At 38.9% G+C, this 26,248-nt stretch overlaps 1 protein-coding gene across 9 annotated transcripts in view; it reads left to right on the top strand.

Annotated features, from left to right (window-relative positions):
- Nucleotides 1–26,248, top strand: part of CLSTN2 (calsyntenin 2) — a 342,914-nt gene that overhangs the window by 233,371 nt on the left and 83,295 nt on the right. For 8 of the 9 annotated variants that reach the window (XM_083849241.1, XM_083849245.1, XM_083849246.1 and 5 more), the window contains 2 exons: nt 18,084–18,279; nt 20,117–20,325. In XM_083849241.1, coding sequence (XP_083705367.1) covers nt 18,084–18,279; nt 20,117–20,325 — 405 coding nt within the window. Of the gene's footprint in view, nt 1–17,443; nt 17,463–18,083; nt 18,280–20,116; nt 20,326–26,248 lie in introns of those variants that run through there. The other variant, XM_083849249.1, reaches the window with a different exon arrangement.

The following is a 26,248-nucleotide window of genomic DNA, read 5'->3' as shown; positions in this document are numbered from 1 at the left end:
CCATAAAGCACCTGACTTCATATTCTAAGCAGGAGAGACTTGTTGAAGAAGAAAAGGAGTAGTCTGAGTCTTTCAGCTGTGACTGATTTATATCCCATGTGTTTTTCACCCACTTTTGCTTCTTTATTAACACCTTTAACTTTTGTTAGCTAGAGCGGATTGAAACCTAATGGTGAGGTCCAGCTACTAAGTTAATGCTGACAGAGAATAAAAACATTTTGGAGTAAGCAAGTGAATACCACTGTAATTTGATTCAGTAATTTTGGTAGGGGAGACTTTGTTTCTATTCAATTGAGCTAGAACACTGGTTTGAATATGAAATACTGTAGGAAGTCAGGCTCTCTGGCAACTAAATCCCCAGTTGAACTACATCACCCCATTATTTGTTTTTACTGTTTTCAAATTAGGTATCACAAAAATTGTTGTGGGAAGAAAGCTTCACAAGGTTGCAAATTGAACAGGAACTTTACTATTTTATGCAAACTGCATGAAATAATTAGATGCAATGCACTGTGTATTATGGGCAACTCCAGTTCTTTTCCTTGTTGTCAGTCTTTTGATCATTTGCCTAACACCAGATAAAGGAATGGAAGATGCAGAAAATTGAGTAGCTGGAGCAGAGAGGAATGAGCTGACAAATCAAAAAGCATATCAAAAGAACTACAAAAAAATAATAAAATTGAGGTGAGATTCGGTAATCTATCATACAAAAAATCTGAGACTGAATAGGTGTAGTGGCAGTGGTTAATTTCTCACTCCCCTTTGTTTTAAAAATATTTTTCTAATCCCTTTTTATTTTAAGAGCACTTTTTTTTTTTTTTGGATTTGTGGTGGAGGTGGTGGTGATCGTCCTTTTATGAAACCTTTTATGAAATAATGGAAATACCTTATTAACATTTCACTTGCTAATGGGGAATTAATTTGACAGGCCACTGAGATTGTCATATTACCCAAATGAGAGAATAATATGTCTGTATGTATGATTGGTATCTTTCTTCTCCACTGGAAGAAAAAATGGTCTTTTATGTGCTCCCAGACTACCCATATGACAACATATGCTTTTATGAGATCCCTAAAAAAAGGTAGTGATGTGTACAGACTTGGTGATTAGTTCAGACTTCTTGCTTTTACATTTTAGAGAATGCTCTTTCTGCAGACATTTTACAATAAAATGGCATAACATAGCATGTTCTGTAGTAACCGTGGGAGTGGGGACAGGGAGCACAGGTCTGCTGTTAACAGAGTTTGTGTGCCAGTGTGACTTTGATCCAATTGTGATGATGTATTTGGAGAAGAGATCACAGTAGAAGACACAATGGAAACTCAGAGACCAAACAATAAAGTTGTGAACAAAACAAGAGTGTCTAGGAAATCTCTTTTATAGATAGAACCTTCAAATAATGGGAACTCTTGTCTGAATTGACACGGGCAACAAAATCTGTTTCATTTTTAATCATCCTGTTGACGTTGCAAGTTTAAACATTAAACGGAATTACTGTTTAAGAAATACTGTGGCTGTAATACATAGATTTTTATGACCAGCCTAGGTGCCTCATTAAAAGTATTTTAAAAGAAAGCATTGCATGAATAATCACATTGTAAAACTGGGAATGCAGCTCTGGTGTTTATTGTAGCTCAGCAATTCCCATTTTAAATATGCTTAATTTAGCATGTAAAAAGTAAAGTTTTTTGTTCTGAAGTTTAAAATGTGAATCTCTAATCTGTGAGCAGTTTCTCTCCTTAAATGTTTTTTCAGGCTAGTTGCTGATGTCTGTAATACTTGCACGATACTTTGCCTTCAATATTTTTGCATGGTGTTCTGAGCATCTCATCGCGAGAGGTTCTTAGTGATGCCCACTAGGTAGGAGAGTGCATATCCACAGAGTTCGAGGGAGTGCAGATTCCTTAACCTGAATAGGCCCCACAGCATACCTGGATCTCATTTCTCTTGTAATTCCTCAGGTAATCCTTTCATGGGATTGGTCATACATGGCCATATTGTATTCAAAATGAATAAATCTTCTCCCCACATCTTTGGGGTTTTATAACGCTATGAAAGTGTGTGTATATATAGATATAAAATTATGGAACTTTTAGTTCCAAAAGCATCTCTCTGAATTCAGAAAATCATGACGTGTACAAAATTATATTGCTGATAGATTGATAAAACCGGTATGTTGGCTCTGGCATTTGAAAACGTAGCTCCGTTTAAAATATACTTCGAGTGGAAAAACAGGATATTTTGACCTTAGTGTGCTTTTTTTCTTAAGAATGGTGTGATGCTCAGGGGTAAGCTGCGTGTGTGATTTGTTCCCTAATTTCTTCACTGAAGATGCTTCCCAAGTCTCTTTACCAGCACTACATTCTGGTATTTACCCTATATGAGGTAGAACCAGTACCATAAACTATTGGTTTCTTTATTTCCAGAAGGGTTTTGCAAACGGAATCAATCACTCTTTGCTGCTAGCCCCTCACAGTCTCTTGCCTGAGTTGAACCTGACTGTACCTGACTGTTGCACCTATCTTGGGGAATAATAATCTTTCTGATCACTACTCATAGTAGGTCTGTCTTTTGACACTATGCTGCATTTTCTGGTGCTTTCTGTCCTTTTCTCTCTGTTCTTAGGGCAGGGATTTTTTAACAATTCACTGTCATCCTGGTTTTAGATCTCAGCCTGGGAGTTACAATTTCACTAACCCTGGCTGGAAGCAGGAATCTCATTGATAACCTATTCAGTGTTCATTCAAAGACCCCTCAGGTATTTCTTTGGAAGGTTTTCTTTCATCATTATTTTGTTTCTTGTTTTGTCTTGTGCAGAACTATTCTTTCTGATGCAATTCCACGTAGACAGGATGCTTTTAAAGCAGATCGAGGAAGGAACCTATTCTAATCATTTAAAATGTCTTTTTCTCCAGCACTAGTAGCATTTTTAGTAGAGAACCCAGAAAACCACTCTGAATTTTTGATTATTTTTTTTAAGTCACCATGAAACTAGGCTGAGTTGAAATTACATGGAGTATCTTCAGAATAATTGTTGCCAGCACTGATGTCTCTGCTGTAAGCCTTGTTTGTTTTTCTACCAACAGTGCCACTCAGTAGCAGAAACCAAACATGAGGGTGATTGCAAATAAATGTTTGCAGTCTTGTAGTAAAATGTAGGCTGACTGCCATTGACTTCATGGAGCTCATGAACTTTACCATCTTCTCTGGAAAATTTTGAATTCATGTAATAATGAATGGTGGTTTTCTTCACTTCTCCTGGGGGTGGGGGCAGTCAGGGGGGTTGTATTTTACCTCTTCAACCAAGACAAAAAAACAAATGTGATCTCTTGTTCCTTCACAGGTAGTCCAGTCTGTCAAAGATCTTTTCCAAGCCCATATCAAAGTAATGCTGTGGTTCTGTTTTAATATTATATTTTCTATGAAGGCATTTTACTTTTATTTTCAAGCTAAGAGGATAGCTTCTCCTCCTCTTCAGGGGGAGAAAGTGTGATTACTGTGTAAAAATATCTGTATAGGCCTCTGTTATGGCCAACAAGATGGTTGTGTTCATGTGTATTTGTCTTTGACTTATAGGTCAACATACTACTGATTGATTAGTGGTAAAAAATAACTTGAATCATCTTTTTGAGGTCTCCGGTGAATTTACACAGCAAGACTCTTGCAGAGTTTTGTAAGCTTACTATGTATATGTACTATTTAAACAATGTGGGTGTGTTGCTCATGTTAAAAAAAAAAAAAAAAGGTATTAATACTCTGAGATTTTCACTCAAAATGCATCACTTGCACCTGTTACTGGGGTTTATTGTGCTTATTTCTTTCTTTTACAGCTATAAAAATAGAGAACAGCTTTCTGAGGTTGGGGGGGGCAAAATATGAATAAACCGATATAAGTGAGATATTTCTTTCATCATTAAAACCAAAAAAGCAATTTTTAGTTCTGTTACCAGATTGCCCTGTACCTGGATGTGAAGCTGAGAGTTCAACAACATATTTTGATTTAAATAAAATTCTGAAGTTAAGTTGTCAAGGAAAAACCTCTTATCCCTTCACCATGTGCCCCCCCTAAAAAAAAAAGGAGACTGTCATGGGGGGTAATTACATATTTATTCCACTGTGAGAGGTAAACCATGAGAAATTCTTTCAAAAGACCTACTAAACCTGGAACATATTTAATCACTATTTTAGTTATTCCTCGGTGTCAGTGACCTACCTGATGTTGATGAGCAACTACTACTGGTTCATCTGGTTTTGAGCTAGGATTTTTGTTGATGGTAGTGGTTTTATTAATTACTAGTAGTTTCACCCTCCTCTCTGCCATGTGTGCGTACACACACACACACACACACTCTCTCTCTCTCTCTCTCTTCTGAGAGTTCCCCAGAATTCTAGTGAAGAGGAGATGGAGCTGCTGCATTACTTGATATGTGTCAAAAATGGATTGCTTTGAGATACTGTCACACAACCTTGTACAAGTGCCACAGCTGGGAAGCTTTTTATGCAATTTACAGAATATGGTTTATAGATGGAAAAGTTGACATACTTGATAATTTGAAAATCACAGCTTGTCAAAAATGATGAGTGCTTCAATAACTTTCCTTTAATTATCATCTCATTTATCAGTCCTACAATATTCCAAATTCTGCAAGGTTACTTGGCTACATATCTCCTTACAAATGACTACTTAAGTAGTCATGATCTGCTAAGTGAGCTATCATAGTATCTGGGTAATAAGTAATTTGGACAGTCAATGTTCTATTTATGTTAAGCACACTGGGAGGATGACGAGGGTTGTAGTTGGTTCTTTTGCCAGTTGAGGCTGGTTACTTTTCCTTTACCACAACATTACTGTTACTGCATTTTGGAATATTTAAAGAGCTTCACTGAGATGAAATTTACCTGCTTGAGAGAGAGACACCCTTCTCTGGGCTCCCTGTTGTCTGCAGGACAGGGCCATACCCAGAGCCCCATAAAACAGCCAGGAAAACGTGGGTGTGCAAGCGGGCAATTTTTGGTCCTGAATCCAAGTTGTTCCCAGGTGTTTGCTAGGCTTTGTGCAGGTGGCCCCTGTGCGTGTATCTCTGTCCTATAGACAGAAGCCCTGGCACTAGTATGGCTGTTTCCTTGTATTACTTAATTACTAGGTTTCTTCCTTTGCTTTAAGGTATCAGACCATGTTGTATTTTTTTATCTTGATTTCTCGGTCTCTTAATGTTGGTAGAAGGACCTTAGAGAGGCTCTTAAGGGACAGAGGTCACTGGGGGAGTGAGACCAGGTACAGATGTCCTACAGGAACAGCAGTTTAACCTGTGAGAAAACTTAGTCCCTATTTTGCTAAAAATGCTTAATCGCAAACAGAGCTTTGTACTAAGGGAACAACAACTTTGAGTCCTTTAAGAAGTGCATGGTTTGTCTCTTTCTGTTCTGTTACTTTCTTAAGTACTCAGTTTGCAAACGAATTGTATTCTTTTACTGTTCTTTCTATAAACGCAGCCCAGTATTACAGAGGCAAAATGCTTTATAACACTTTCATTCCTGGATTTTCTGGGAGTAAATGTTCCTAAGGCTCTCACCGACAATTGTTTGATCCCACTGCCTTCAGACTGTGCCCTTATATTTTTAAGGGCAGTCATGTTATTTTGCACAAGTACAGCTATGACAGATGGTTTGGTCTTTAGGCTCTGCAACCAGCTGCAGTTCCCATGAAGTCCAGAGTATCAGCATTTACTCAATATATCCAGAAAATCAGGCTTCCGGTAAGCAAGTCAATTAATTATGTGCAAGGACTATGATCCGGTTCACTCAATTTTGGTTATGTGCTGCAGGGCTAATAGGAGAAGGAACTGTAAGCATCTATTTGTGTTGGGAGAGCAAGCAGACAGGACTTTTGAGTAAACAAAACAGTCCAGTACAGATAACACTGCCATCATTAATCCTTTCTAAAAGACAACTTTGCACATATTCATGAAGTGAAAATACCAGTTTTTAAGTGACGTCAGAAATTTCAAGTACATAGGTGTTTTCATGGCTCAGAAAAAGTACCCAATTGTCAGATCAGAGAAGTTACATGTTAGAGAATTACTGGATATACATATGAGGGAGGGTTCACTTAATCTTACATTTAACTCAATTCAAAATTTCCTCAAAAATGGCATTTAAAGAGTATTTCAAGTTATTGTATAGGGCACTTTGCAAAGTCTTTTGACTCTGTAGCGTGTGTAATTCAAGATACATAGCTTTATTTAAAACATGATTTTTAATAGGTATAGTTATTGCTGAGTGATACTTCCTGATCTTGTATGCAGTTTTGTGGGGTGGCAGGGCAGGGAAGAGTAATACTGAGTATACAATATTGAGCTCCTCATTTATTTGTCTGATCTCTTCAGTTTCTTAGTGTTTCTTTTACCTTGACTCAGAAGTATCTCTTCATGAACATTGAATATACTAAGTAATCTCAAAAGCCATTGTCCTGTGGTCTGTGTTTTCCCACACAGAAAGACAAGGAAAAACTTCTCTCCAGCTTCATCTTACTTAAAAGCTAATTGTGATGGCTGTCCCTCTTTTTGAGCTTTGAGAAGCTGAAAACACAGAGATGCTTGCTGATCCTTAAGGACAAAGGACCGAGGTGGCCTTGGCTTGCCCTCAGTTGATGAAATACAAGCGCAGTCGCTCTTGTCCTCCTCAGGGAGCCCGCTTCAGCAGCACATAGAAATGATGCTCTACTCCAGAAAGCTTTGGTGTACAACTTCCTCTGCAGCTGTTTGGTAAATAACAGAGGTAACAGAGCAGCTGCTTTCAGCAGATGCCTGACAAACAGTTAGTCAACCCCCTCCTTCCAGAAAACCTCCTGTCACCCCAAAATCCAAGTCTCTAAATGCCTATTCCAAAAGCTATGTCAACACAGCATATGCTACCCAGGGCTAGAGTGAGTGGTTGGCTAAGCTTTCACAATGTAGTACTGCATCAGCCATGCAGATTCTGTTTGTCCAGTTGTGATGGTGTAAGCGCAAATACCACTAGTGTCATGTTAACCACAAAAATGGCTTTGAATTAACTTCACATCTTGATAAAATATTTTGTTTGAATTTCCTGTCAGAAATACTCTAATTTAAATTATAATTTACTTCAGAAACTGCAAATACAATTTGTTTCTTTACTTATTGAGCAGCAGTTAGATGGAGACTATATAGATATTTATTTGCACTTTTTAAATTACTGAAATGCTTTATTCTTGTGCAACGTTCAAGACATTACATCTTTATTGCTTTATATTGCACATGTTGGGTTTTAATAGTTGCATCCTTCATTCCATTAATTTGAAATTAAACATTAAATTGCAATGAAAGTTCAGTCATAGATCCTAAAGCATAAAAAATAAGATTTGGTCTTTACTTTCCAAAATGAAACTGTGGATGGAATACAGATTTAGTAGAAAGATAATCTATTCTCTCAGCAAGATTTTTCTTTTTTCCCCTCCCCTCCCTCCCCTCCCCTCTTTTCAATTTTAAAGATTTTTCAGAAAATCATCTGTAACTGCGAGAACTGTTCATTTCTAGTATCACAAAATGTATTCTACCTCCCCTAAGTAAGGATAATTTAGCCCTTAACAGTTATGGATTTTACCAGTACTCAGGAAGGGATTGCCTATTGCCATTGAAATCAGTGTAAAATTTGTACCTAATTGTTAGACCCAGGTTCCTATTTTTACCGCAGCTCTCCATTTTCAGGTTGCCTTTTTTTTTTTTTTTTTAAATGTGGTATCTCATTTGCTCAAAAAACAGCTACAGAAACATTGTTGGGAGTTCCCATTGTAAAATATTTAGAGTTGTCTCTGCAAAGTTACTTCTATAATTGAATTCATACTTCTCAAAACTTCCAGAGAAGTCTTAACTCTTAGAGATGCAAATTATGCCAAAGAAACAAAGACTGTAAGTGATTTAAAGAAACCAATAATCACAGTATCACAGTATCACAGTATCACAGATTTCTAGGTTGGAAGAGACCTCAAGATCATCGAGTCCAACCTCCGACCTAACACTAAGTACTCCACTAAACCATATCGCTAAGCTCTACATCTAAACGTCTTTTAAAGACCTCCAGGGATGGTGACTCCACCACCTCCCTGGGCAGCCCATTCCAATGCTTAATAACCCTTTCGGTAAAGAAGTACTTCCTAACATCCAACCTAAAACTCCCCTGTCGCAACTTTCGCCCATTCCCCCTCGTCCTGTCACCAGGCACGTAGGAGAACAGACCAACCCCCACCTCTCTACAGCCTCCTTTAAGGTAACTGTAGAGAGCGATAAGGTCGCCCCTGAGCCTCCTCTTCTCCAGGCTGAACAACCCCAGCTCCCTCAGCCGCTCCTCGTAAGACTTGTTCTCCAGACCCCTCACCAGCTTGGTCGCCCTTCTCTGGACTCGCTCGAGCACGTCCATGTCCTTCCTGTAGCGAGGGGCCCAGAACTGAACACAGTACTCGAGGTGCGGCCTCACCAGAGCCGAGTACAGGGGCACAATCACTTCCCTAGACCTGCTGGCCACACTGCTTCTTATGCAGGCCAGGATGCTGTTGGCCTTCTTGGCCACCTGAGCACACTGCTGGCTCATATTCAGCTGCCTATCAACCAATACTCCCAGGTCCCTCTCGGCCAGGCAGCTTTCCAGCCACTCATCTCCCAGCCTGTAGCTCTGCTTGGGGTTGTTGCGCCCCAGATGCAGGACCCGGCACTTGGCCTTGTTGAACTTCATACAGTTGACCTCAGCCCATCGCTCCAGCCTATCCAGATCCTCCTGCAGAGCCTTCCTTCCCTCGAGCAGATCGACACATGCACCTAACTTCGTGTCATCTGCAAACTTGCTGAGGGTGCACTCGATCCCCTCATCCAGATCATCGATAAAGATATTGAAGAGAACTGGCCCTAGTACTGAGCCCTGGGGGACACCACTAGTGACCGGCCTCCAACCAGATTTGACTCCATTCACCACAACTCTCTGGGCCCGGCTATCCAGCCAGTTTCTAACCCAGCGAAGCGTACGCCAGATGTAGAGATGAAACTGAAATGCGTGTCTACAGCATGCATTGTTCCATTAGGATCCTTCAGTTGAATTCAGTACGTTTTTAGTCATTCCTGAGTGTGTGCATGGGAACTTCAGTTTGCTATGGACAGCTTATTTGGACACTGATTTGAGGCAGAGGGTGAAGAAATTACTCCTATTTTGTTCCCAGGTGCCGAGGCGTTTACAAGGTCATGTGTATTTTGAGTGCAAGAAATCTAGTGATAGTCATTACTGTTTTTATCTGCATATTTGGAATTATGGTGTTGAATTTTTTGCAGGAGTGCCCTAGTTCCTCATACTTGCCTCTCCACTGACTGGCATGGTTGAGTCCACTGCTTATGTTATGTCCCAGTCTGTTCAAAGCTCCTGGTACAAAATCTCAAGTTAAAGCTGAGTGATGTCTGTGAGTACAAATAAGGAGAAAAATGAACTGATCACCCACTGTGAACTTTGAATTAGCCAACTATACCCCCAAATAATACATTTTAAATTATATGTAAGAATAATTTTAATTGATACAACATTTCCCAAGCTTCTTTATCTCAGAAATTGTCTGCCTTGATATAGGGCCCCAGGGAAAATGCTTTAATTAAAAAATAAGCCTTTCCATCAGTCCACCGAGTCCTCAATAGACTAAACAGCTGATTTTCTAATCCAAGTGTAACATGTTGGTGTTAGTTTTCTTATTTGTCTCTGTATATCTCATAAGGGAGCTGAAGCTAGCAGGTCATGTTGGTGCATATATCCTGCTGAGGAAATATTTTTGTTGGGTTTGCCTATCATGCTGTAGGAATTCTGTAAGCAGTACAAATTTAATAGCCAACATTGCTAATTCTAGGTCTTTATTTAATTTTAAATTCTAGTCACATTATATATCATTTGCTACTTTGCTAGTATTTTAATAAACTTTTTAATCTCATGTGTGAAGTTGTCTACATCTCTGTTATAAAAATAGGTTCATCCTTTTCAAGGGATGCATACAGTAAAACGGGTCAGTGCCTCACTGTGCCAGTTGTCTCCTGTTTTTCTCAATGTAGACCTCAGTAATCTAGAGGTGAAATAGTTTCGTGATCCATCTTTCAGACACATACGTGGAATTAGGGCAGAGGTAGCATTGGGGCTTCTGTGTTTAATGAAAGATGACGGTCTGAAGCAAAGTGATGTTTCCACTGTGGTAGACTTCTGGTATGGAAACAGGAAATCTGCAATCACAGTTGCAAACACTGCAGCTGAAAGTGAACACAAATAATTCAGGTAGTTTGTGTGAAGACGAAAATGACCAGTACATGTATATATGATTGTCATTGACACACGTGAAAAAGTAGTTCAGAAAATGACCCAATTGGGAACTGAGAATTACACTTCCCTTCACTCCTGTACGATAAAGTTCCTTTTATTTAATGTGCTTTTTTACAGGTTTAACTATATGGTTGCAGGATTATTTTTCATATAATACATTTTAATGTGGTATTCTAAAAAGTGGCAAGGCAAATATTTTTCAGTAATGATTGTGTAACTGTTAAAGAGACCATGCTCTGCCTTACGGCGTTCTAACTAAACTGGACAGCTGTTTGCGTGTTAAATGTCTATGTGATACTTGAATGCACTGCTGAATCCACGGGATACTTGCAAGCATAAAACATCTGCTTAAAAAAGCTTTTCATTTACAGGTGGGCATAGAACTCTATATATTGACTGCAGTAGTATACTTTTTGGCATTGTCGTTTTGGTATTGCTTTCTTCCTGTGTTTATTCCAGCAGATTTCAAAAAGAAAAGATAAGAAATATTTGAGGTTGCTTATAATAGAATGTTAATTTGATATGTGTTGATTGATGGCAGGAATGAATAACAATGTGTTATGTTTCTATGCTTTAGAGTAGAGGATGTTGGAGAACTGTCTAATCATAAGTTAATTAAGCACATTTTTATTTGTATGAACCTTTATCTCCTTGTTATGTTTTCTGACCCAGCTGACTGTTTATTGCAGGCTTCACATAGGCATTTATCAATTCTCCATCATTTAAGCTGGAGTTCAAGGATCTTTTGTGCAGATTTGAGTGTACAACTTGACATGTTATGCCTCTAAGCAGTGGTGGTCTGATTTCCTGCAGAGCATTATGGTTGTATGTCTTGCTATAATCAGAGCAAGTCCATAAAAATTACACTTTTTAAACAAGCTTCTTTAAACAAACTTGTATAGTAGGTTTTCCAGGTGCTGAGTGCCTTCCTGGCCTAAGTGAGTTCACTGGGAAGATTATCATGGAGGCAGAAAGGAACTCAGATATGGCTGTGATTATATGCTACCTGCAGAACTGTCTTTTTATCTTGAGGGACTGGTCCATGCATCAGCAGAATGAGACTGGTTTGTTAGGAGTGGGCTTATGGCAATAATGAATCACCTGAAGTACAAGTGCAGTTTCCTCTATTTTCCAATCTCAAATCCATAGGAATAGAATAGGAAGGGTAGCAGTGGATTTATGTTCTTGCTTTGTGGAGCTTGCTGCCTGTAAAACTAGATAGGAAGAAGTAATATTTTTTGTATTTTATTAGGATATCAGCACCTCCCTCTGCTTATGATTTCTGTATGGCTTCCTGGATTTTAGTATTTCAGTATGTATTTAATAGGATTGACTTCAATGAGCTGGAAAAGCATGTACAGTAGTTACTGCCTTAATGATGCATTTATCTATCCTTAAAGATACTTTACATTTCTATTACTTTGCATTATTTCCCCATTCTTCCCTCAAAATCCAATCTTCTGTGTTCCATAATTATTTAAACAGTAGCTACAGCTTATCATAGAAAAACTTGTCAAAGCAGTAAACCTTGCCAGTGGCATTGAGACACTCAAAAGGTCGGCAGCTGTGCACTGCAGGAGTATTTGCAGGATTCCAGCAGAGAAACTTGTGTACAGTTGTTACCCTGGGAGGCTGGATTAAAAACAAAAACAACAACAAAAAGGAAACAGCAACCCCTAGACAAACTTACTGGAAAAGAAAACAAAATAACAACAACAACAAAACATCAACTGCATGTACTGTATCCATGTTGCATTTCTGACAAAACAGACATTGAATTGAAAAGTGGTCCCAAGTGCATTGCTTATTTGCAGATCTCCTGCAGATCTGCAAATAGAGATCTGTGATGATCAGTGTTCAAAGAACATTGGATGTGCATCTCTATGTGGAGAGAACACGTAAAGGTTTAAAAAATCAAATTTGATTCAGATTAATATTACTTTAATTTTATTGATTTAAGAGTAAAATACCATAGAACAGAACAGTTTGGTTGGAAGGGACCCACCCAGCCCCCCAGCCACCCGCCTGACCACCGCAGGGCTCCCCAGAAGCTGACGCCTGTCAGTGCAGGCACCATCCCAGCGCCTCTCCAACACCGACAGGCCCGGGGCACCAAGCGCCTCTCTGGGAAGCCTGTCCCGGTGTCCGGCTGCCCTCACGGTGAAGGGATTTCCCCCGGTGTCCAGCCCCAGCCTCCCCTGGTGCAGCTCTGGGCCATCCTCTGGGCCTGCCTCTGCCTCCCCTCCTCAGGGAGCTGAGGGAGCAGCGAGGCCGCCCCTCAGCCTCGGCCGGTGGCCTCAGCCTCTCCTCACAGGATGTGTCCTCCTGCCAGCTCTGCTGCCCTCCTCTGGGTGCTCTCAAGAGCCTCGACATCCTTTTGATGTTGTGGAGCCCAGAAGTGCCCACAATATTCATGGTGAGGCCGCACCGACGCTAAATATAGCAGGAAAGTCACCTCTGCTGACCAGCCGGCTGTGCTGTGTTTAGTACACACCAAAATGCATTTTGGCCTCCTGGCTACCAGGGCACACTGCTGGCTCATGTTGAGCCTGCGGTAAGCAGCACCCCCAGATCCCTTTCTGCAGAGCTGCTTTCCAGCCGTACGTCTCCCGGTCTGTATCTGTTTCTGCCATTACTCTGTCCCAAATGCAGCACCAGGCATTTTCCTTTGTTGAATTTCATGATGTTGATGATTGTCCAATGAAGTCGTTTTAAACCTTTAGTTATAGCAAGAGAAGAGTCGTATCCATAAGCAAATTTATACACGTTTTATAAAATTTTTGGAGGCTTAGTTGTACACCAAAAGGATATATTACTGGTGGTTTTCAAATACCTCTATTACAACATGTTGGTGCCATTAAGCTAAATCAAGTTCTTGAAGGACACACATATGGAAAAGACAGAGTTACCGTTGTTTGTACACAAGTCTTCAGAGCTTGCAGTGATGTTTTGGTCAGAGATACCAAGTGCCTATTCCTGTCTCTGGTCTTCCAATTGAAACTTGAGGTACATCTCTTCTAACAGTATTTGTCTCTTCTAAGTTGCGAGAGGATTTGTGTGTGGTACATTGGTTTGAGTCTTAGGCACTTTGGGATTTTTCAGGGAGACCATGCTTAATTTAACATGCATAAAACCACATCCCTAATTCTAAATAAATGATCAGCTATGCTGATTTGTGCATCTGAGGAAATTACACGTAGAAATATAATAAAAGTCTAGAGAGTAATAACATCAGAACAGGATATGAATATTAATGAGTCATTTTGTCAGCAGTGAACTAATGAAGCCTGGTTTCCTTCAGCTTTGTGCCTCATTTTTGATTTATTGCTATCAAAAAGGTACAAAATAGAACTGAAGCTTTTTTTGTTGTTGGGCTTCTATAAGGTCTTGCTGTGGGCTGTTTGCTGTCTAGTGAGATGTGACCTCTTTGTCATCCTTACACTACTTCTGTAGTATCTCTGTATTGTGCAGCTGCATAATTTTATAGTGGTTGTGGGAAACTTATCTTGTGGGAAACTTGTGGGAAACTCATCTTTTTAAAATTTAGTTGAAATTAGCAAATGGTTTGGAAGTTAATGGGGGGAACAAATATGCGTGTGTACACTCACACACATACCCTGAACACAGTTATGTACGCTCTACTCCATAAGCAATCAAAAGGCCACTAAAGAGGATAGAACATGCAAAGAACTCTGGTTGGAGTTAATGAAACATAAACATTTTGTAATTACCGATTCACATACAACTGTTGCTTTTTAAAAACTGTTGGTCAAAATGATCAAATATGAGGGATCCCCGCTTTTGATGGCAAGTCTTTTGCATTCTTGGTGTAATGAAAGTTGAAGAAAAAGCAAAGATTGCTGTGAAAGGCAAAGTAATGTGCAATTTTTTTCTTCCTAACTTCTGAAATTGAGCTCAAATCAATAATTTTGTGTAGTTGTTAAAGGAGTAACATTTTTGCTTTTTATTTCTTTGAAAGCATAGAGAGTTTTGTTTTTCATATAAAATGCAGTAATTCATAATACAATTTTCTGATTAAGGCTTATCATTATTAAATCTGCTATGTGAATGTTGCTGAATAGGAAACATTGTCATTAGGAATTTTGAAATGCTGCAAAGATTTGTCGGTTATATTTCAGTAATGATAAACTGTCAGTAGCTTTTTCAGGCTAGTATAATTGTTACAGAAGAAATTATATGATTAATATTTCTTTGGTAATAACCTATGAATCTCTAGCAGAGCTCTCAAAATCATGTAGGCTTCAAAATTTGTAGTGTTTATGGCTATTAATAGTCCAAATGATACGAAGAGAAAAATACTATGTCCAGAATTGAATTAAAATGTTTATTGAAATGAAGCAACTCCTAGTAAAGTTAAACCCTGCAACCAGGAGATTTTATAGGAAACTAACAGAAAACCCTCAGGACGTAACTCCTGGCACTGGGAGAAGAAATACTTTCCCTTTACCCTGGATACAACTGCTGTAGGATTTCATGAATGTGGTATATCAACTTACACCTATTTATCAACTCACTGCCACCACTGCTTGGATCAACAAATCCAATATGCATCTATTCCCAAACCCATTCAAATGAAATGAAAGACAAAACTTAATATTTTTTCTGCATTGTCTATTGTGAGGAAGATACTGTCTCTATGTGCACTCTAATTCATGACAAAGAAGGCAGGTGGAGAAGGCAGCTTAAATAATGAGCTTAAATAAGACAGAGCATATGTCCTTATCCTTGAACGAGATACTTAACAGTAGGTATCTAAGAACCCAGTAAATAACACAAGCTTGGCACATTTCTTACAGGCATTAAGGTAGGAATGGGGTTAGCTCAGCTGTTAGCTCAGTTTAAAAATAAAACCCTGTGGCTCCATTTTATAATGAAAAATAGTATTTGTTTTATTTTAGAGAATATTTTTAATGCCTAGCAGTAGTTGCATATATCTGTGTGCGTTAGTCTCATAGTGTAAAGATAGACTTCATTTAATTTTCTTTGTTACAGCTGATGCAATTCTGTTGTTTCCATTTTCAATAGTGATTTCATTAACCCACCTTTTTAGAATCATTACTCTTACTATACATTTCAGTCTTCAACAACATTAACTCATTTATTTGGAAACAGTAGTAGAACCCTAGTTCTGAAAATTCTTACCTAGCTTTTAAAATCATATGCTATTATTTTCACATCAGTTGGTTGCTGTAACCAAAATCTCGAAGTATAAGAATTTTTTTGTAGTGTGTTTACAAATATTTCTGTGTATCCGTGCAGCTGTCATTATTTTAACTTTGGCAAATGTGAGCATAAAAGACAAAATTAGAGTTATATATAAAGCTGGAGTATCTAGCATAGGAATGGGTTATAGAGACTTCCAAAATATTTGCTGAGAACTAATTAGGGTCCTGCTTCTCTGATTGCTTTGCATCAGCCTTCTACGTTTGGAAAGGAAAAAAATGACAAACATTTAGACTAAGGGTGAGATTACTTTTTTTTTCTGCCTGGAGATATTTCTGGCTTTAAGAACAGTAGGCTTGGATGTCTGCAAAGGCTGTATTGTTTACAATCAAGCCGTGGATCAATAAAATAATAAACACAAAACACTGAAGTGAGGATTTCTGTTGATGGATTGTGCGTCTGTGGAAAACTGTTATTAAGAAATTATAAAAGCCGCTATTACAGAACACAACAAATAAAAATTTTCTGTTAAACTTCACATACACTGTTATTTTTGTATTAAAATAAAATTGAAATCTTACAGTATCATTTTAGATGAAAGTTTCAGTTTGAAGTTGCAGGGAAATTAGGATTTTCTTATTTTTCTTATTATGATGTGTGACAATGTGACCAGTGCCCACGATAAAAGCTATACAAACTGCTTCACTTCAGCCTCCTCTTAGTGCTTTGTTTCCTATGAAACAGTTCATAACTATCATGGAGCTTCCTTTTATGGAGATGTAAACTCAGTCTTTTTCAGTTTGATTCTCAGGATAAAATTCATTCTTTTTTCTATAGCTCAAATATTTGGGCTCATTGAGGATGAGCTACAAAGAGCTTGGAAAAGAGCACATCCTTCATCTACCTTGATGTACCACACAGCACTTTCATGCCATTTGAGTGAGGGGCTGGAGCAAGCAAACGTTCAAGCAAATATTTGATGTGTTTTCCCAGTGCCTCATAATTAGTAAAACAACTGTGTACTGATCCTGTAAAGACAGTCACAGGATTGATTACAAGTGTTAAGTGGGGGATTCATCTGCCTAAATGTCAGTGTATAGAGCTGAGCTCAGCTTCAGCTCCCATCGTAATCAAGGGAAACCTGTGCAGTGGTAGTTGAGGGAATATTCTTAAGGCCTGTATTCATACTTCAGATGTACCTAATTCCCACCCCCCCCTTTGTGCCCCAAAAAACACAAACACACACATATCCATCCCATTTTTTTCATTCTCAGGCGTAATAGGAATTGTGAACTCCAGCACTTTCATAAAGTCACTGGACAGCCTCTTCTCCAAAAACAAACAACATATTCTAATACAAAAAAAGAAAGGAGTTAGGCTTGCATTAGAGGTCACAGATTCAGGGTTAATTTAGAATTTGGCAGTTGACTCAGATATGATTGGCAATGAGATTTCCAAAAGGCTGCAACTGTAAATTGGAAATAAATGGAAAAGGATTACATGAGTGGGAGACAGCTTTGAATCTATAATACATGTCCCGAGACTGACTTGCTCATAAAAGAGCATGTGTTTAATGTGTCATAAAAATATTTTAGCCACATTGGTCTCTGTATAAATGCTTAATTTTTAAAGTTGGATTCTGGAGTGGCTAAAAATGAATTCAGCATGCATACCCTTGCCATCAGTATGAAGGGTGAAAAAATAAAAGCATCACCAGAAACCATTGTATATTTTTTTCCCTTTGAGATATATTTTGTCATTTTTTTTTATGTTGTCTTTTGTGTCCAGATCAAATTTTTAGTCCTTGCTATATCATCTGTTTTGTTACACAGTATTCCTCTGAGAGAAGCTATGGATCTATTATATTAGGAGGCAGTTTGGAGGCAGAGTGAGTTGCTGACAAAAAGGCATTCATGTATGGGTATGTTAATGTGGGTGGGTGACTGCAGTGTCCGAAAGGGACACTTGTGTTCTTTTTACTACTTCTGTTTCAAAGATGATATATGTGTGTAAATAAAGCAAGATGTATTTTGAACGTGCCTGTGTTCTGCATCATTAATTTTTTCACTGTTGGGAGCTAAACTGCAAGAATCTGAACATCTGCTACCACCTGCCAGCTCAAGTGTCTCAAGGAAGGAGTGACAGTAGTTAGAAAATACCACCTCTAGAATTTACTTTTAAGTAAATACATTCTTCTTAATATAGCTAAAAATTTAGCTTGGTGCCATATCTAGGGAACAGTCTGTAGGGCTTTAAGAAACCATTTTGTAATGACAGAGGAAGAGGAAAGGACATGACCAGAGCTGCACTCATCATAATAGTCCAGAAGTAACACGGCCACCATCCCTTTTAGATACATTATAAACTGATACCTGAGTCCATACTACCCCATCAGTGCATGAAATAGAAATGAATGCTAGTATCTCCAGTGTCACTCTTAATGCATGAGATTATGATTGTTGTGATTGTTTTATACTATTTTTATATTTATATTACAGTATTTTAATATTTCTGTTATTATTATTTATCTTATTTCTCACAGGTGAGATCTGTGCTTTTAAAATCCATGGACAAGAAATGCCCTTTGAGGCTGTTGTGCTAAACAAGACATCTGGAGAAGGTCGTCTTCGAGCAAAAAATCCTATTGACTGTGAACTGCAGAAGGAATACACGTTCATCATACAGGCCTATGATTGTGGATCAGGACCAAGTGGAACAAACTGGAAGAAATCTCACAAGTGGGTGAAAATGAATTGTTTTTTGTTTGTTTGTTTGTCATGCATTTGCTCTGCAGTACAGATCACATTAAAGGGCCCTTTCAATTTGTACTGTAGTCAGGTAGAAAGAAAGTGAATCAAAATGATTCATCATTGCAATAGTTCATACGCTTCTTTTTTCCTATTTCCTTTTAGAAAATATTTTTCTTATTTTTCTTTTTTTGCCTCTTACAGTTTGACCCATTCTGTATTGGTTCCAGCTGAACTTTTTAATAGGATCACTGTTCAAGTGGAGAAGTTTTTGTATATTTTTCCATTCTTGCTTTCACATTAAATATGTTGACTAAACAGTTCATACAGGATGTGGAAGCTAGGTTTTAATTGATACTTACAAATTCTAAATAGGTTTTCTCTCAGTTCATCTCATTTCAAATGGTAAGAAAAGGGAAATTGCCCATTGTTTAGTATGTGTATAAGCTACAGCAGTGTTGCCTTTGCACAGTGTGTTTCTGACCTCAGCTTTTGAATAGCAAGTCCCAGAGGAATTCAAATCCCCTGGAAGAGAGGGTATTCAAGGTTAATAGGCGGCACTTTTTACTGTGGAGCCAATTTGTTTCATAACCTTAAGTAAGACAGTACCCTTTTCCCCCTCCAATTCATGAAACCAAGCTCCAGACCATTTGTCACTAAAGGTTAAGATAAATCACATATAGATGTATAACCTATACAGATTTCATTTTGCTAAAAGCCACTTAAATAAATGATTAATAGTAATAGTTCTTCCTTTTGTTCATCCAGGACACATGACAATTAAAAAAACTAATTAGTTTTATTATGCATTCCAAACTCTTTTACGGTATTTTAAAAGAGTACACATCTAGAAGGAAGTCTGCAAAATCAAATAAACTTCAAGTCTCAGAAACAGTTTCTCTTTCATGTTATTAAATTTTATGGTGTTTTTCCCTCACATGTCAGTAACAAGCTAGAAAGTGTTAGACTTGGAATATTTTAGTCTAATTGTGGCCAAAATGAAATCTGTCCCACTGGGACCAGCCATTTTTACATTTTCTCTGGTTTGTGTAGGAAACCACACACTAAGCTATGCTGTTTGAGTCCCACTATTTATTCCTGGCTTTGCCATTGATCTAGAATGTCCCTTCATTTCTCTGTCCCTCTGCTATTCTGCCTATCCAACCAGGTATTAGGCTCTTTCAATGGAAGGCCTTTAGAGTTTGCACATTAACACAGAAGATCTCTTATTTTTGACCCTCAAAGGTTTACCACAATGCACATATTGATAATGTATCATGGTTATTATCTTAATGAGAGGTGCCAACAGCAAGGATCCAATCCTTAGATTTGTATGTAAATGAGGATCTTGAGATTTACCAGGGAAGCTCAGGCCTACATCAGTGCATGGTTTGTGTTGCATAATTTGTCTCTTTAAAGGCTATGAAACATATCAGTTATGAATATTGACACTACTCTTTCCTTTAGAAGGCAAATTGAAAATATTGTAGCTAATTAAGGCATTAGGTAATTATAATCAGCAGAAGGTGAAAGGCTTATTTAATATTGAAGTGTTCACAAACTGACCATTTTTAATGAATATTTAATAGTACTGTAATCCACTTCTTTTTTCACTTTCTAACACATTTTTTCTAGTGGCAGTTAAGACATTAAATTGGGTAAATTAAACAGAAATTCAAAAATATTTCATTTTAGCAGATGTTGACATGGTTTTCTAGATATTTTTTGTTAGTCATATCAATTGTTACAAAAACAAACTGTTAATAATATGTTCTTACTTAAAGTCATGGTTAACTCATTTTTCTTTTTGATTATTTACCTATTTTAGGGCAGTGGTCCATATCCAGGTGAAAGATGTCAATGAGTTTTCACCAGCTTTCAAGGAGAGTGTGTATAAAGCCACCGTGACGGAGGGAAAGATCTATGATAGCATACTGCAGGTAGAAGCCATGGATGAAGATTGTTCTCCACAGTACAGCCAGATCTGCAATTATGAAATTGTCACAACAGATGTTCCTTTTGCCATCGACAGAAATGGTGAGTAGGGAGAAATATCCAATTGTAAGTTCTGGGACAGATAACTGTAATTTCTGTAGACAGTATAATCAGCATTTGATACCAGCTGATAATCTGACTTTTTGAATTCTAACTCAAGAAAGTAGACCTGTTCTCGTCTTCGAGAATGAAGGAACTGTAATATTGGAAAATTGTATTTCTTTTATGTATGATGTGGTTAGAAAGTGCCACAGTAATTTATCATGGTAACTTTAAAAAAAAAAAAAAAAAAAAGGGTTTTGAGCAATATCTTTCTCTGCCACTCAGGCTGTTCTCTTTAATTGTCTCAGATCTAGTTTCCCATCCAAGAGATGGTATTTCACTTTGTAGATATGAGTGCTGCTTTCTGTATACCTGGGGCAGAGACCCATGATTTACTAGTTTTTAGTTGTGCTACATGTGCATCACACTAAGGTATCAAAGGAAAAGTCCTTCATGTCCTTTGTTAATGATATTCACACGTGCACTTGTGTAGAAATTCAAAATGTAAGTTCCTATGCATACAGAACTTGTTTCCCCAAAACAAGCACCCTATGTATATACCCAGCAATGCTCTGATTTATCTTTCCTGACAGAATCATTTATCCATGTTGTATCTAGGAGGAGAACACTTTTTGGAAATTAAATCTGATTTTTGTCCAATTTGGAAATTGAAAGCATGTGTGGCTACATTTTATCTAAGAAGTCATTTTCATGTTGGGATGTTTTATAAAAAGCCTTTCCCCTACTCAAAAACGATTCATCTTTATTTGCACAGCTCTTGCATGATGTACAGTTGAGCTTCAAAAGATAATAACCTGTTAGCATCAATAAAATGTAAATGCCATGGGGGAAAAAAAGCTTCTTATAATTCTGTCACTGGGAGGCAAGCATTCTTTATACTATATATGGGGTGTAATCATAACGAATACATTCTGCTTAAGTAAATGAGGTCAGCTGGCACAATAATATTTTGTCAGAGCAATAGCACAAATGTTTTTATCCAGGAAATGAGGCATCTGGAAGTAGATGTTTGTGTGCCATTCCCTTGCGACTTTTCCTATTTGTGTATTTATTTTTTTTTGCTAATGGTGAGATTTCTTGGGTTGTCATAAATGGAAGTTCTCCACATTTCTGTTTGAAACCCTTCTCTTTCCAAAGGTCCAAGGTACTCTGCAGTACAGGGCTGGTTACTTACAGGAATTGCAGGTGGTTTCATAAACAGGGTTGTGACTTACTATAGTTAAGTAAAAGACAGAGATGAGTATGATCTGGAACAGACATTCCAATTGTTTATGCCTTTTCAGCTGTTACCACATAGTGCTGGTTGCTCATGAGTGATTATGGCTTCCTTTCAGTTGGAGGTATGATCAAAAGCATGTGAAGTGTCAGGAGTTTTTGGTTACATATTTGTCCCTATGTGTTTGTGACCTGCTTTCCAGCAAAGGCAGTGAGAAGTTGACTTAAAGATGACTTTAAAACCTGCAGCGAATAAAAATGAATAATTGGAATGAGGTTCTAAAACCTTGCAGTTTCTTGGTCTTGAATTCAATTAATAACTTTTTGATCTATTTGTTCACTAAAAGAACACTGCTGCCACAATCAACACTAATTGCAGTCTAATTTGCAATTTTTTTAGATAATGGTAATTGCTTAAGACCACTGGGATTAGAGACAGAGAATAGATGGTTGCACTTTTATTTTGCGACAGAAATATGTTGCCTAGTTCCAGCACATCACTGCTCAGATATCTCTCCGTGCCAGCAGATACAAACTTTCTCTGATTTTTTTCTTTGGCATTGTTCCCATTTTTGTTACCTATGGGATGTATTAAAATAGATGTATGAGATGCTTGGGACTGTGGCTGTTAATGCTGTGCTAATTAGGATTTTGTTTATAGTTTTTCAACCATCATGAAAAAAGAAATCTAGGGTCTTTCTTCTAGTGAAAGTCATGTCATTGTGTCATTTGGAATTGATTATTTTTCTCACTTTCTAGTAATATAGATGTAGAATTTCATTTCCCAGAATGAGTATTTGATCAGATGCTTCAAATCAAATCTAAATATTGCAGAGAGCCCCAGAAGTAGGGGGTGGGGGGTAATGAAAATATGCCATTATCAGTTCCAGATGGTGGGATTTTTTTTTTTTCACCACCAACCTAAGAAAACAACCATTAACACAGACTTTGAAAAAGATGAACATGCTATTCATCAGCTTTTGCCTTTTGGCACATTATTCCCTTTTTAGGCAAAAATTAATTCTTGTTTCTAGATCAATCCAGTGAACATTTTTGTTGTCTTGAAAAATTACATTGCACGTCGGGCAGCATTTGCAGAAAGGAAGAGAGAAAACCCTTCAGACTGCAGCAATGCACAGTCTACTTCACATCACCAGATTGTTCAAGGTGTGAATTAATAGGCACAGAAAGCAGCATTCAGCTCCAGTGTAGATCTTGTAGACCTTAGTAGGTTATGCACTTAAAGCTAGGTAACATAAAGTTTCCCATTTACATTTGGCAACCTTGCCACTTTTCATGTGAATAAAATTACATTGTGTTAAGAAAGCACAGTACTCACAAAACTGACCCTTTTATATATGTTGAACATAATGTGCAACGTAATAAACTCTTAGCTGTAGAATACAATCATGCAATAGCAAAGGACTAATCTATGCTTTGTTATGCAGAGACCTAGGACTAAGTGTATAAGATACAATATGCTTTAAGAGACTTTTACATGTAGTTCCATCTAGTTGTTTTAGCAGAGAATCCCCATCATCAGTTCAGTCATCATCCTATCCATATTGCCTAGGCTTTTTTTCAAGTAACAGATTAATTAAACCACATTTCCTGGACCTATTTGTAATGCCAACAGAACAACATTTTTTATATATTTTCTACCTTATCAGGCAGGGACATGGTCAAATGGTTAGAGAATTCAGATGTAGACACAAATACTCTTATGGCTCTGACCTGCTCTCTGATCTTGGGGAATATGTTTGATATCTATTTATTACTTAGCTTCCTCATCTTTAAAATGGGTATAACGATGCTTGTCCATCACTGGGAAACATTTAGAAATACATATTCAGATTGCTCTATATGAAGATGAATTACTGAATTATCTGTCCAGTCAGTACCGGTTCTGTCAAATCATGTATCTTTTGAAAGATATTTTTTGAAAGCAGATCTGGGCAGAGTCTCTCAAGGTCACCTTTACAATGCTGAGATCTGTGTCAGGAGCCTTGCAAATTTGGTATTATCAGAAACCTGAAAATTTATAGTTAAGCATTTACATGTGGCTCTTGTTTATTAAACCAGTTTCTTCCTATTATCATTGAAAAGTGCACACTTCTGAGAAGTCTGAGAAGCACTGCCTCCTAAAAGCACAAGGTCAGGCGATTCCAAAATATCGGAGTCAGGCAGGCGGGGCAGAAGGCTGGCCTGGCTGACCAGAGAACTTCTGCTGGAGCTTAGGCGAAAAAAGAAAGCGTACAGCTGCTGGAAGGAGGGTCAGGCGACGAGGAAGGATGCTGTTCGTGTTTGTAGGGAGAAAATTCGTGTGGCCAAAGCCCAACTAGAGTTGAAGCTGGCCATGTCTGTGGGAGACAATAAAAAAGGGTTTTTTACATATGTGAACGGAAAAAGGAGAACCAAAGAAAACATAGGTCTGCTACTAGATGGGGAGGGTCTCCTCACAGACAATGACATAGGCAAAGCAGAGACATTTAACGCCTTCTTCGCCTCTGTCTTCAACACTGATGATGGGCTTTGGGACCCAGGGTGCCCTGAGCTGGAGGACCATGACGGTGGGAATGACAAAATCCCAACCGACCCTGAACGTGTGCGGGAACTGCTGCTCCACCTGGATCCATACAAGTCCATGGGTCCGGATGGGATTCATCCCAGGGTGCTTAAAGAGCTGGCTGACGTCATCGTGGGACCTCTCTCAATTATTTTTCAACCATCTTGGGAATCTGGAAAGGTCCCACTGGACTGGAAGCTGGCAAATGTGCCAATTTTCAAGAAGGGTAAGAAAGAAGACCCTAGCAACTACAGGCCTGTCAGTCTCACGTCAGTGCCTGGTAAAACTATTGAGAGGATGATCCTTGAAGTTATTGAAGCGCACCTGGGGGACAATGCAGTCATTGGTCCCAGCCAGCATGGGTTCATGAGGGGTAGGTCCTGCCTAACAAATTTGATTTCTTTTTATGATAAGATCACCCGCCTAGTCGATCAAGGGAAACCAGCTGATGTGATCTTCTTGGACTTCAGCAAAGCTTTTGACACGGTTTCCCATAGGATCCTACTAGACAAAATGTCCTGCATACAGCTAAACAAAAACATCATGCGATGGGTGAGCAATTGGCTGACAGGCAGGGCTCAAAGGGTTGTGGTAAACGGGGCCACATCTGGCTGGCGGATGGTCACTAGTGGGGTCCCTCAAGGCTCCACGTTAGGGCCAGTCCTCCTCAATGTTTTTATAAATTATTTGGATGTAGGACTAGAAGGTGTTTTGAGCAAATTTGCCGACGACACCAAACTTGGAGGAGTTGTGGACTCAGATGAGGGCGGGAAAGGCCTTGCAGAGAGATCTGGACAGATTGGAGAGATCACCAACCACATGAAGTTTAACAAAAGCAAGTGCCAGGTCCTGCACCTGGGATGGGGCAACCCTGGCTATATGTACAGACTGGGCGACGAGACACTGGAGAGCAGCCCCGCAGAGAGGGATCTGGGGGTTGTGGTTGACAGCAAGCTGAATATGAGCCAGCAGTGTGCCCTGGCAGCCAGGAGGGCCAACCGTATCCTGGGGTGCATCAAGCACGGCATTGCTAGTCGGTGGAGGGAAGGGATTGTCCCGCTCTGCTCTGTGCTGGTGCGGCCTCACCTTGAGTACTGTGTGCAGTTCTGGGCACCACAGTACAAAAAGGATCTAAAACTGTTGGAGAGTGTCCAGAGGAGGGTGACAAAGATGGTGAAAGGCCTAGAGGGGAAGACATATGAGGAGCAGCTGAGGTCACTGGGCCTGTTCAGCCTGGAGAAGAGGAGGCTGAGGGGGGACCTCATCGCGGTCTACAACTTCCTCATGAGGGGGAGTGGAGAGGCAGGTGACCTATTCTCTGTTATCACCAGTGATAGGACCCGTGGGAACGGTGTCAAGCTGAGGCAGGGGAAGTTTAGGCTGGACATCAGGAAGAGGTTCTTCACCAAGAGGGTGGTCGCACACTGGAACAGGCTCCCCAGTGAAGCAGTCACTGCACCAAGCCTGTCTGAATTTAAGAAGCGATTGGACTGTACACTTAGTCACATGGTCTAAACTTTTGGGTAGACCTGTGCGGTGCCAGGAGTTGGACTTGATGATCTTTATGGGTCCCTTCCAACTCGGGATATTATATGATTCTATAAGTCATTCTAATCCTCCAGTTGATGAATGCTCAAATACAGTTCTTGCTGGCTCTTGGCAGCTGGGGCTGTTGAACTGTTGCTCCTGTGAGCAGGCCGAAGTAAGAAGCCATTCATGCACCAGCACTAGTCCTAGTCTCTTGTAAGGGTTAGGAGATTGTTTCACACTTCCTATACTTACAGGAAGTAAGCAGGAAATTCAAAAGGGAATTGCATTCGTAAACTAGTCAAGTCTTTCCCCCGTTCTTGTAAGTGCTCCGAAGTAAGATGAAAGACACCCATAAAATAGTGATGTTTGCATCAAACTATCCCCCAGACTGACCATGAAGAAATAGAGGTGTAGATGTGTGTGCCCTCATACGGAAATATTTATATTTCTGTTGTCGCTTACCTGATTTCGTTTGTTTTTAAATCTGTTATAGCTCTGGCTATTTCCAGGAAAAGACTGAAGAAAATTAAATTTGCGGGGTAATTGTGAACTGTGTAGAGAAGTACTTACTTTTCCCATTAAAATTTCCTT

The sequence above is a fragment of the Anser anser genome (genome assembly GCF_964211835.1).
Source record: "Anser anser genome assembly, chromosome: 9".
NCBI lineage: Eukaryota > Metazoa > Chordata > Aves > Anseriformes > Anatidae > Anser > Anser anser.
This window is presented reverse-complemented; position numbering and strand designations above follow the sequence as displayed.